The 11,835-nt window shown below is 35.9% G+C and overlaps 1 protein-coding gene across 9 annotated transcripts in view; it reads left to right on the top strand.

Annotated features, from left to right (window-relative positions):
- Positions 1-11,835, top strand: part of ZNF280D (zinc finger protein 280D) — a 136,987-nt gene that overhangs the window by 33,166 nt on the left and 91,986 nt on the right. For all 9 annotated transcript variants that reach the window (XM_059371989.1, XM_059371987.1, XM_059371988.1 and 6 more), the window contains 2 exons: positions 10,905-11,075; positions 11,394-11,503. In XM_059371989.1, the coding sequence (XP_059227972.1) occupies positions 10,905-11,075; positions 11,394-11,503 (281 nt within the window). The remainder of the gene's footprint in view (positions 1-10,904; positions 11,076-11,393; positions 11,504-11,835) is intronic.

The raw sequence follows: 11,835 nt of genomic DNA, 5'->3' as shown, positions 1-11,835 counted from the left end.
TGGGATCGAGCCCCACATCGGGCTCTCTGCTCAGCAGGGAGCCTGCTTCCTCCTCTCCCTCTGCCTGCCTTTCTGCCTACTTGTGATCTCTGTCTGTCAAATAAATAAATAAAATCTTTAAAAAAAATGTGAAAATGAATTATGAACTTTAAAGGACTTGACAATAGTTGGTATGAATGATAGTATCTGCTTTATGTTCAATAACATGATTAACTGAGCACTGTCAGTGATCATGGATATTTGGAGAAGACGATTTGAGCTTGTTTTTGAAAGGATTTTACTGACAGAAAGAGAGTATTGTTCAGTGTAGAAAGCAATACAAACCAAAGACAACAGGGATAAATAAAGAATTTAAAACTCTTAAATGGGGTCACCTGAGTGGCTCAGTTGGTTAAGAGGCTGCCATGGTTCAGTTCATGACCCTGGGGTCCTGGGATCCAGTCCAACCAGGGCTCCCTATGCTCAGGCCTTCTTATGTTAAAAAGTTCGGTGTAAAGCTATGTGTTTCTACTGTCCAGCCTATTACATTATATAAGCAGATGCTTAATCAAAATACCAGCATTCATTGGCTATTCAAGTAACCTAAGTATCTCACAAGAATCCTACTGAAAATAAACAAATCTTTTCCAAGTACCTATATTATAGCCATCAATAATCACATGCCTTGAAGATGGGGAAAAAAATTTTTTTTATGTTATTTCACAGGATGAAACAGAGGAACCAGCTAGTATAATACTCTTTGTTTTTCTGGCACATTTCCTCTTATTTAAAAGCTATTAGAATTTTTTTCCTCTACCGTAAGTTAAGATATAAAATATTTTGTTAGTAATGATAATAGCTGTCATTTATTGTTGAATGCTTTCTCTGTGCCAGATGTTGTGTGGGTGCTTTTTAAAAGTAAGTTAAGATACAAAATATTTTTTTATTAAGGACAGTAGTTATTTATTACTGAATGCTTTCTGTGTGTCAGATAGTGTATTGAGTGCTTTAAATATATAATCTTGTTTTATCTTAAAACAGTTCTGTAAAATAAGGCATTATAACTTACTTTACGAAAGAGGCTCAGAGAAGTTAATTAAATAAGCCAAGAATACATGGCTAGTCAGTGACAGAGCTTGAATTTCAACTTACACTGTGTGGTTTAAAAGCCTGAATTATTTCTAATATGGTTACTACTTCTACTTTTATTATACAATTGAGAACATTAAAATATATGGTGGGCAGTTTTAGATTCCTTATTACCAAGTAGTTGTGTGGTGTTTTCAAAAGGAACTTTTGCCTGGCCTGATTGTAGCCTAAATATCCCTATTTCTCTTGCTAATGCTTTGAATAGGGATAAAATGCTTTAGCTTTAAGGTGATGGTTTTCAAATTAAAAACTGTTTTTACAAATAAAATTCCCATGTAAAGAAAATTTTATTCAAAGTTCTAATAAATAAAATATGAAAGAGTTCCTCTGTCCAACACAACCAAAATATTCCCTAAAATGAGCCCATTATGCTCCAGGAACGTAATTTGAAAACCGTTGTACTTATTCCTTCCATTACAAGCCCTTTCATATGAGTGAATGAGGTATTATCATTCAAGTTTAGTTTTTCCACTTTGTATTTTCCACTTTTGTAGTTTTTCTGCTTTGCATAAATGGATAATATAAACTAAAGCTCTGAGTAGACCCCCCCCCCTTTTAGGTAGAAAAAGAGCTAACCTTCCATTAGACATTTTAAATAAATAAAATAGGTCTTTCTAGATTTTTAAAATAAAATAAAATTTTTCATTTGTAAACTAACTCCAGTGCACTTAAAGCATCGAAAGGTGATTCATTTGTAGAAACTTAGTTTGGAGTAGTCTCTGCTTTAATTTTTTCTTTTTTGCTTGGGGTACTTTGGTCTGGCTTCTTTCATAATTGCTGTTTATATAGTACTTTATTTGAAGCCATATTTAGTATTTTCTTTCATAAAGAGATTATTTCTTGAATTATTTGAATATATATAGTCCCTAATAAATGTTTATATAATTTTTTTATACCCCTGACTTTTAAAAAATTTCTTATTTCTTGGGACACCTGGATGGCTTGGTCATTAAGCATCTGCCTTTGGCTCAGGTTGTGATCCCAGGGTGTTGGGATCGAGCCCCGCATCAAGCCCCTCATCAGGCTCCCTGCTGGGCAGGAAGCCTGCTTCTCCCTCTCCCACTGCTAGTGTTCTCTCTTTTGCTCTGTCTCTCTCTGTCAAATAAATAAATAATATCTTTAAAAAATTATTTCTTAAAAATTAATGCTTATTTATTTTCCTCAAGTTTTTATTTAAATTCCAGTTAATGTGCAGTGTAATAGTTGTTTCAGGTGTAGAATTCAGTGATTCAGCACTTACATACAACACCTGGTGCTCATCAAAACAAGTGTCCTCCTGAATCGTCATCACCTAACCCATCCTTTCATCTACCTTCCCTGTGGTAATCATCAGTTTGTTCTCCTCTTTAAGAGTTTGTTTCTTGGTTTGCCTCACTTTTTCTTTTTCTCTCCTGTGTTCATTTGTTTTGTTTCTCAAATTCCACATAAGAGGGAAATCATGTGCTATTTGTCTTTCTCTGACAGATTCATTTCACTTAGCATAATACTCTCTAGCTCCATCCTTGTCATTGCAAATGGCAAGATTTCATTCTCTTTTATGTCTAGTAGGGTTCTATTATATACATATTCATCTTTATCCATTCATCTGTGGATGGACATTTTGGCTCTTTCCATAATTTGACTATTGCTGATAATGGTGCTATAAACATTGGGGCGCATGTATCCCTTCGAATTAGGGTTTTTATATCCTTTTGGTAAATACCAGTAGTACAATTGCTGGATGATAGGGTAGTTCTATTTTTAACTTTTTGAGGAGCCTCCATACTGTTTTCCGGAGTGGCTACTCCAGTTTGCATTCCCCTTTCCCTGTATCCTCGCTAATATCTGTTGTTTCCTGTGTTGTTAATTTTAGCCATTTTGACTGGTAATGAGGTGATATCTCATTGTAGTTTTGATTTTTATTTCCCTGATGATGAGTGATGTTGAGCATCTTTTCATGTGTATATTGGTGATCTGTATGTCTTCTTTAGAAAAATGTCTGTTTAAGTCTTTAACCATTTTTGAAATGGATTATTTGTTTTTTGGGTGTTGAGTTTGATAAGTTCTTTACAGATTTTGGGTACTAACTCTTTATTGGATAGGTCATTTACAAATATCTTCTCCCATCCTGAAGATTGCCTTTTAGTTTTGTGGATGTTTCCTTCACTATTCAGAAGAAGCCTTTTATTTTGATGGAGTCTCAAGAGTTTGCTTTTGTTCCCTTTCACAAGAGACATGTCTAGAAAGAAATTGCTATCACCAATGTCAAAGAGGTTACTGCCTATGTTCTCCTCTAGGATTTTTAGTTCATGTCTCAACGTTTAGGTCTTTCATCCAATTTGAATTTATTTTTGTGTATGATATAACAAAGTGGTCTAGTTTCATTCTTTGGATATTGCTATTCAGTTTCCCTAACACCATTTGTTGAAGAGGACATTTAAAAAAAGTTTTTTTTAAAATAGATTATATTTATTTGAGAGAATGAGCACAAGTCGGGAGAGCAGCAGACATAGGGAGAGGGAGAAGCAGGCTTCTCACTGGGCAGGGAGCTTGATGTGGGGCTCCATCCCAGGACCCTGGGATCATGACCTGCACTGAAGGCAGATGCTTAGCAACTGAGCCACCCAGGCACCCTGAACTGTCCTTTTTCCATTGAGTATTCTTTCCTGCTTTGTCAGAGATGAATTGATAAAACTATGCGTTCATTTCTGGGTTTTTTATTCTGTTCTATTGATCTATGTTTCTGTTTTTGTGCTAGTATCATACTGTCTTGGTGACTATAGCTTTTTAGTATAGCTTGAAATCTGGAATTTTGATGCCTCCAGCATTAATTTTCTTTTTCAAGATTGGTTTGGCTATTCAGTGTCTTTTGTGGTTCCATACAAATTTTAGGATTGTTCTAGCTCTCTGAAAAATCCTGGTGGTATTTAATAGGAATTGTATTACATGTGTAGATTGCTTTGGGTAATAGGAATTGTATTACATGTGTGGATTGCTTTGGGTAATATAGACATCTTAACAATATTTATTCTTCTAGTCCATGAGCATGTAACATTTTTCCATTTTTTCTTTTTAAAGATTTAATTTATTTATTTGACAGACGGAGACCATAAGTAGGCAGAGAGAAGAAAGCAGGCTCCCTGCTGAGCGGAGAGCCTGATGTGGGGCTCGATCCCAGTACCCTGATACTATGACCTGAGCCGAAGGCAGAGGCTTTAACCCACTGAGCCATCCAGGCACCCCACATTTTTCCATTTCTTTGTGTCCTCTGCAATTGCTTTCATCAGTGTTTTATAGTTTTCAGAGTCAGATCTTGTATCTTTTTGGTTAGATTTATTCCTGAAGTATCTTACGGTTTGGGTACAATTGTAAATGGGAATGATTCCTTGATTTCTCTTTTTGCTGCTTCATTATTGGTATATAGAAATGCATCAGATTTCTGTATGTTGATTTCGTATCCTGCAACTTTGCTGAATTCATGTGTCCGCTCTAGCACTTTTTTGGTTGAGTATTTGGGTTTTCTATATAAAATATTATGGTATCTGCAAACAATGAAAGTTTGACTTCTTCCAGGATGCCTCCTGTTTCTTTTTGTTGTCTGATTGTTGTGGGTAGGAGCTCCAGTACTATGTTAAATAACTGGTGAGAGTGGACATCCTTGTCCTGTTCCTGACTGTAAGGGAAAGGCTTTCAGGTTTTCCCCATTGAGGACAATATTAGCTGTGGGTTTTTCATATATGGCCTTTATGATGTTGAGGTATGTTTCCTCTATCCCTACTTTGTTGAGAATTTTATTATGAATGGATGTTGTACTTTGTCACATGCTTTTTTGTATCTGTTGAGAGGATCATATGGTTCTTGTCGTTTCTTTTATTATTATGGTGCATCATGTTGATTTGCAAATGAGTCACCCTTGCAGCCCAGGAATAAATCCCACTTGATTGTGGTGTTTCATTCTTTTAATATACTATTGGATTTGATTTGCTGGTATTAAGAATTTTTGCATCCATATTCATGAGGGATATTGGCTTATAGTTCTTTAGTAGTTGAGTCTTTTTCCTCGTAGAATGAATTTGGAAGTTTTCCTTCCATTTCTATTTTTTTGAATAGTTTGAGAAGAATAGGTGTTAACTCTTCTTTAAATGTTTGATTGAATTCTCCTGTGAAGCCATTTGGCTCCTGACTTTTATTTGTTGGGAATTTTTTTGATTACTGATTCAGTTTCTTTACTGGGTTGTCAGTCTGTTCAGGTTTTCCATTTCTTCCTATTTCAGTAGGAATTTATTCATTTCTTCCAGGTTGTCTGATTTGTTAGCATATAGTTTTTCATAATATTCTCTTATAATTGTTCGTATTTCTTTGGTGCTGGTTGTAATTTCTTCTCTCTTGTTTGTGATTTTATTTATTTGGGTCCTTTCTTTTTTTGATAAATTTGGCTAGGGGCTTATAAATTTTACTGATTATTTTTCAAGTAGCCAGCTCCTGCTTTTAATGATTTTTTTTTCTATATTTTTTTCTGCTTTAATCTGTATTCTTTCCCTTCTACTGCTGACTGTAGGCTTCATTTGTTGTTCTCTTTCTAGCTTCAGTAAGTGTAATGTTAGGTTGTTTATTTGAGATTTTTCTTGTCTTTTAAGGTAGGCCTGTTTTCTTATATATTTCCCTCTTATGACTACTTTTGCGACATGTCAGTGCTTTTTGACCAATGTGTTTTCATTTTCATTTGTTTCCATGTGTTTTTTAATTTCTTCTTTGATTTCCTGGTTGACCCATTCATTTTTCAGTAGCATTTTGTTTAATCTCCACATGTTGTTTTCCACATTTTTTTCTTGTAGTTGACTTTAAGTTTCATAGTGTTATAATCAGAACATATGCATGGTATGATCTTAGTCTTTTTGTACATGTTGAGACCTAATTTGTGACCTAGTATGAGATCTATTCTGGAGAATGTTCCTAGTGCATTTGAAAGGAATGTGTATTCTGCTGCTTTAGGATGGAATGATCTGAATATATCTGTTAAATCCTTTCTGTTCGAGTGTGTCATTTAGAGCTGTTGTTTCCTTGTTGATATTCTGGTGAGATGATCTGTCCATTGATGTAAGTGGGGTGTTAAAGTTTCCTACTGTTACTATATTATTATCCACAAGTTTCTTTAATTTTGTTATTAATTGCTTTATATATTTGGTGCTCACATGTTAGGGTATAAATATTTATAATTGTTAGATCTTGTTGGATAGGCCCCTTTATTATGATATTGTGCCCTTGTTCATCTCTTGTTACAGTCTTTGATTTAAAGTCAAGTTTGTCTGATGCAAGTATTGCTGCTCTGGCTTCCTTTTGATTTCCATTTGCATGATAATATTTTTCCATCCCCCAGTTTAAATGTTCAGGTATCTCTGGGTCTAAAAAGTCTTTTGTAGGCAACATATGGTAGAGTCTTTTTACTTTCTTTTTTTTAAATCCATTCTGATACCTTTTGTCTTTTGATGGGAGCATTTAGTTCATTTACATTGAGAGTAATTATTGATAGATGTGTATTTAGGGCCATTTTATTACTTGTTTGGTTGTTATTTGTGGAGATTTTCTCTTTTCTTTTCTTTTCTTTGTCACTTATTGTCTTTCTTTCCACTCAAGAGTCCCTTAATATTTCTTGAGGGCTGGTTTAGTGGTAATGAACTCTTTAAGTTTTTGTCTGGGAAACATTTTATCTCTCCTTCTATTCTGAATGATAGCCTTGCTGGGTAGAATATTCTTGGTTGCAGATTTTCCCCATTCAGCACTTTTTTTTTTTTTAAAGATTTTTATTTATTTGACAGATCACAAGTAGGCAGAGAGAGAGAGGAGGACGAGTCAGGCTCCCTGCTGAGCAGATAGCCCAATTCGAGGCTCGATCCCAGGCAAGATCTGCAGCTAGCTTTATGGGTCTTCCTTTGTAAGTTAGGGACTTTTTTTATGACTATATTTTGCAAATTTAATTGCAATATGTCTTGGTGTTGGCCTGCTTTTGTTGATTTTGATAAGAGTTCTCTGTGTTTCCTGGATGTGGATGTCTATTTCCTTCCCTGGATTAGGAAAGTTTTCAGCTGTTACTTCCTTAAATAAGTTTTCTGCCCCTTTTCTCTCTCCTTTTTGTGGGATTCCTGTAATATGAATGTTAATTGCATTTGATGGAGTCACTGAGTTACCTATGTCTATTCTCATTATACATAATTCTTCTTTTCTTTCATTCAGCTTCATTATTTTCCATAGTTCTGTCTTTTGTATCACTTATTCATTTCTCTGCTTCTTCATCTTTGTGTTCTCTGCATCTAGTCTGTTTTCAAATCTCAGTTATTACATTTTTCATTTCTGACTTACTGTTTTTTAACTGTTTTATCTCTGCCGTAAGGGCCTCCCTGAAGTCTTCCATTTTTCTTTTTTTCAAGCCCAGTGAGTAGCCTATGATTGTTGCTTTAAATTCTCCATCAGGCATATTACCTGTATCTGTTTTGATTAGATCTCCGACTGTAACTTTTTCTTGTTGTTTCCTTTGGGATGAATTGTTCCGTCATGGCATTTTGTGTAAGTCTCTTTCTTCCGTGAGTTAGAAAAGCCTGTTATATTTCCTGCTCCTGAGACTAACGGCTCTATGAAGAGGCCATATAGTGTCCAGAGCTTGATGCTTCAGGGTATGTCTCTGGTGTATGCCGCAAGCACTGTGGTGCTATGTGTTGGCTGCTCTGTCATTCAGTTCAGTCATATGGGGATTTTCTTGCCTGTGGTGGGTAGTGTTTGGGCCTTGCCCAGCATGTGGCGAGTTTTAACTAGGTGCACTCTGGTCTGCTGCTTATTAAATGAGATGTGATGCTACTTCCGCTAGAACTGAAGCCTTGCAGAACTTTCTGGTTGGGAGATGTGGTGTGTGCAGGGGTTTCAGTTGGGAGGTAGGGGGTGGGGAGAGAAATGGCACCAGCCTATTCCTTTGTCCCCAGAGAGGGGGCTTCATGCTTGCTGCTCTTAGGAAAGGACACCCAGAAGAGCAAATGAATAATTTTCCTTCATGCATCCCAGGCATTTTTCAGATTGCTGTTTTCTTGCGGTCTCTGGGTTGCTTGCCTGCCAGTAGCCTTACAGTGCACTTTGCCAGCCCTGCTGACCTTTAGAACTCCAAACTTTAAAGATGTGGTGTGGGTGGGGGCCTGCATTGGTCTTCCGGTGGACGATCTTGCTGCACTGGGACTAATGCCGATTTAACCGAGAAGGGCGCTTGAGTCAGAGGAAAGGGTTGTGGGACTTGGAGCAAGCAAGCTAGACAGCCAATGTCCAGCTAAGCTTCCTTTAGTAGGCAGCTCCGTGCCTCTGCTGAGGGACAGGGGAAGGAAATAGCATCCACTGGCTCTTTTGTCTTTGGAGAGGTGTCTCTGTAAATACCACCTCTCACAGATGTGCTCCAAGAAGAGTGAGCAATCTCCCTGCTGTGTGCCTTAGACTTTCCTCAGATAGTGTCATCTGCCTCTGGGGTTGTTTGCCTTCTTTCTCTCTGGGAGTAGGCAGTGCCCTCAGGGGGTCTATTCTAGCCAAGCCCACCAACCTTTAAAATTTCAGACTTCAAGTCCTGCTGTTTGCAAAAACTTGTGAAAATCAGCCCTTCTCGTTTTCCCAACCAGTGGCTTTGGGGAATTGTTCTCCTTGTGCCTCTCTTAGCCACCAGGGCTCTCCCCTCTGCAGCACCCATGATCCCTTTCTCTCCCAAGCTATGTCTCCATATTTCCTACCTTCGTAGATGTGGCCTCTTTTCTCCCTCTAGTTGTGATGTCAGTCTGAGGTTGATTTCTTGGGTAGTCAGAATGATTTGATAATTATCTAGTTGTGTTCAAAGGACGAGAGGAGCCTAGGATCCTTCTACTATGCCACCATGTTAGTCACCCCCCCCCCAATTAATTTAATTTTAAAAAATTCAAGTATAGGAGCACCTGGGTGGTTCAGTTGGATAAGTGTCCAACTCTTGATTTTGACTCAGGTCATGATCTTGACTTGGGTCATGATCTCAGAGTTGTGAGGTCAAGCCCCACATCAGGTTCCATCCATTCTGGGTGTGAATCCTGCTTAAGATTCTCTCTCTCTCTGCCCCTCCCCTTTAAAAAAAATTCAGGTATAATTAAATAGTGATTTATTAGTTTCAGATGTATAGTATAGTGATTCAGTAATTCTGTACATTACTTGGTGCTTATCACAATAAGTTTATTTTTAATCCCCTTCACCTCTTTCACCCATCCCTGTACCTACCTTCCCTCTGGCAACCACCAGTTTGTTCTCTGTATTTTAAGTGTTTGGTTTTTTTCTTTCTGTCCTTTTTTTCTTTGTTTATTTGTTTGCTTTCTTAAATTCCACATGTGAATTAAATCGTATGGTATTTGTCTTTCTCTGACTTACTTACTCCTTTAGCATTATATCCTTTATGTCCTGTAGATCCATCCATGTTACTGGAAATGGCAAAATTCCATTCTTTTTTATTCCACTTATTTAGGTGCGAAATCTTTATCCATTCATCTCTTGGTGGACACCTGCATTACTTCCATATCTTGGCTATTGTGAATAATGCTGCAATAAACATATCTTGTAGTGTTTTTGTATTCTTTGAGTAAACAGCCGGTAGTGGAATTACTCATATGGTAATTCTATTTATAATTTTACTCATAGCGTATGGTAATTCTACTTTTAATTTTTTTAGGAACCGCTATACTGTTTTCCACAGTGGCTGCACTGGCTTGCATTTCTGCCAACAGTGCATGAGGGTTCCTTTTGTTCCTCATTCTCATCAACATTTGTTATTTCTTGTCCTGATTGTAGCCATTCTGACAGGTGTGAAGTGATGTCTCATTGTGCTTTTGAATTGTATTTATTTTGTATTTCACTGTTAACAGGTGATTTTGAGCATCTTTTCATGTGCTTGTTGGCCATTTTTATGTCATTGGAGAGATGTCTTTCCATGTCTTCTGCCCATTTTTAATTGCATTATTTGGGGGGTTTTTTTGGTGTTGACTTGTATAAGTTATTTTTATATTTTGGATATTAACTCCCTCTTGGATATATCATTTGGATATATCTTTTCCCATTCGGTAGATTGCCTTTTTGTTTTGATGGTTTCCTTTGCTATGCAAAAGTCTTTAATTTTGGTGTAGTCCAAATAGTTTAATTTTGCATTTGTTTCCCTTGCCCAGAGGAGCCATATCTAGAAAAATGTATCTGTGGCTGATTTCAAAAATGTATCTGTCTATGTTTTCTTTCAGAAATTTTATGGCTTCAGATCTCATATTTAGGTCTTTAATCCATTTTGAGTTTATTTTTGTGGATGGTGTATGAAAGTGGTCCAATTTCATTCTTTTGCATGTAGCTGTCCAGTTTTCCCAACATCATTGTTGAAGAGACTTCTTCCTATTTTATATTCTTGCCTCCTTTGTTGTAGATTAATTGACCGTATAAATCATGAGTTTATTTCTGGGCTCTCTATTATATTGCATTGATCAGTGTGTCTCTTTTTGTCCAGTACCATACTCTTTTGATTACTACAGCTTTGTAGTATATCTTGAAATCTGAGACTGTGATACTCCTGTTTTTTTCTTCTTTTTCAAGGTTGATATTTAGTACACCCCCTGACTTCTGATCATAACAGTTTTTAATCATTATTTATTGTCAGTTGAATGATAGGATAATTCAATTGTATTACATCTAATTTAGCTCCAAAATAGTTTTACTTTGTTATAAGGAATATGCCTAAGTGTTTAAAATTATACTTCCCACTATTTAATTCATTGTAGGTATGAATGAAAGTTCGTTTTTATCAAAACGTCCTTCTACTTCTGAAGTAAACAGCGTTAATCCAAAAAAGCCAAAGCCCAGTGATGGTATTTCTGGATTAAATTCTTCAGCTGTATTTCCTTCAGTTAAATCTCTTTCAGTGACATCTTCCCAGGCTGCATCATCAAAAGGTAAATGTGAAATGTGGCATATAAAAAAGAAATTATAGGGGCTCTTGGGTGTCTCAGTTGGTTAAGCATCTGACTCTTAATTTTGGCTCAGGTCATGATCTCAGGGCTGTGAGATTGAGCCACAATGGACTACATTGTGGACATGGAGCCTACTTAATATTCTCTGTCTTTCTCCATTTGTCCTTCCCCCACTTAAAAAAAAGATTATTTATGCATAAGTTTTAGAAGTTGTAGTAAATTTTAGAAATTGTTATTAGTGGTTATTTAAGGTTATAAAGTGATGAATTTTGTATTATATGTGTTTTGAATTTATTTTAGGTACAAATACCTCTTCAAATCAATCTAAAAATGGAACACCTTTTCCGAGAGCTTGTCCAAAGTGCAATATTCATTTTAATCTTTTGGATCCTTTGAAAAATCACATGAAGGTAAAACTTTTTCAAAATTTAATTTTAAAAAGGCTTGCAAATCCCTAGAAATACTGATTGATTTATAGTAAATGTTTTGTGGAGACATTTAGGTAAAAAACTTCTCCTAGTGGTGTTTCCATATAATTTAGGTAAAGATTTATATTCATAATGATTATTTTCATATAAGATTTTGAAATTTCCTCTGAATCATCAAATTTTAAGATTGAATTTATATGTATTATAACATATGCTTTTTATATTCTAATTTTAAATGAAAATAAGGTATTAATCAGAATATTTTAATTTAGTAGATTTGGTATACTACAAATTAAAAAAAAAAAAGACTTTTT

The sequence above is a fragment of the Mustela nigripes genome, chromosome 13, assembly GCF_022355385.1.
Source record: "Mustela nigripes isolate SB6536 chromosome 13, MUSNIG.SB6536, whole genome shotgun sequence".
Lineage (NCBI taxonomy): Eukaryota > Metazoa > Chordata > Mammalia > Carnivora > Mustelidae > Mustela > Mustela nigripes.
Note: the sequence above shows the minus strand (reverse complement) of the source record. Positions and strands in the feature narration are given on the sequence as shown.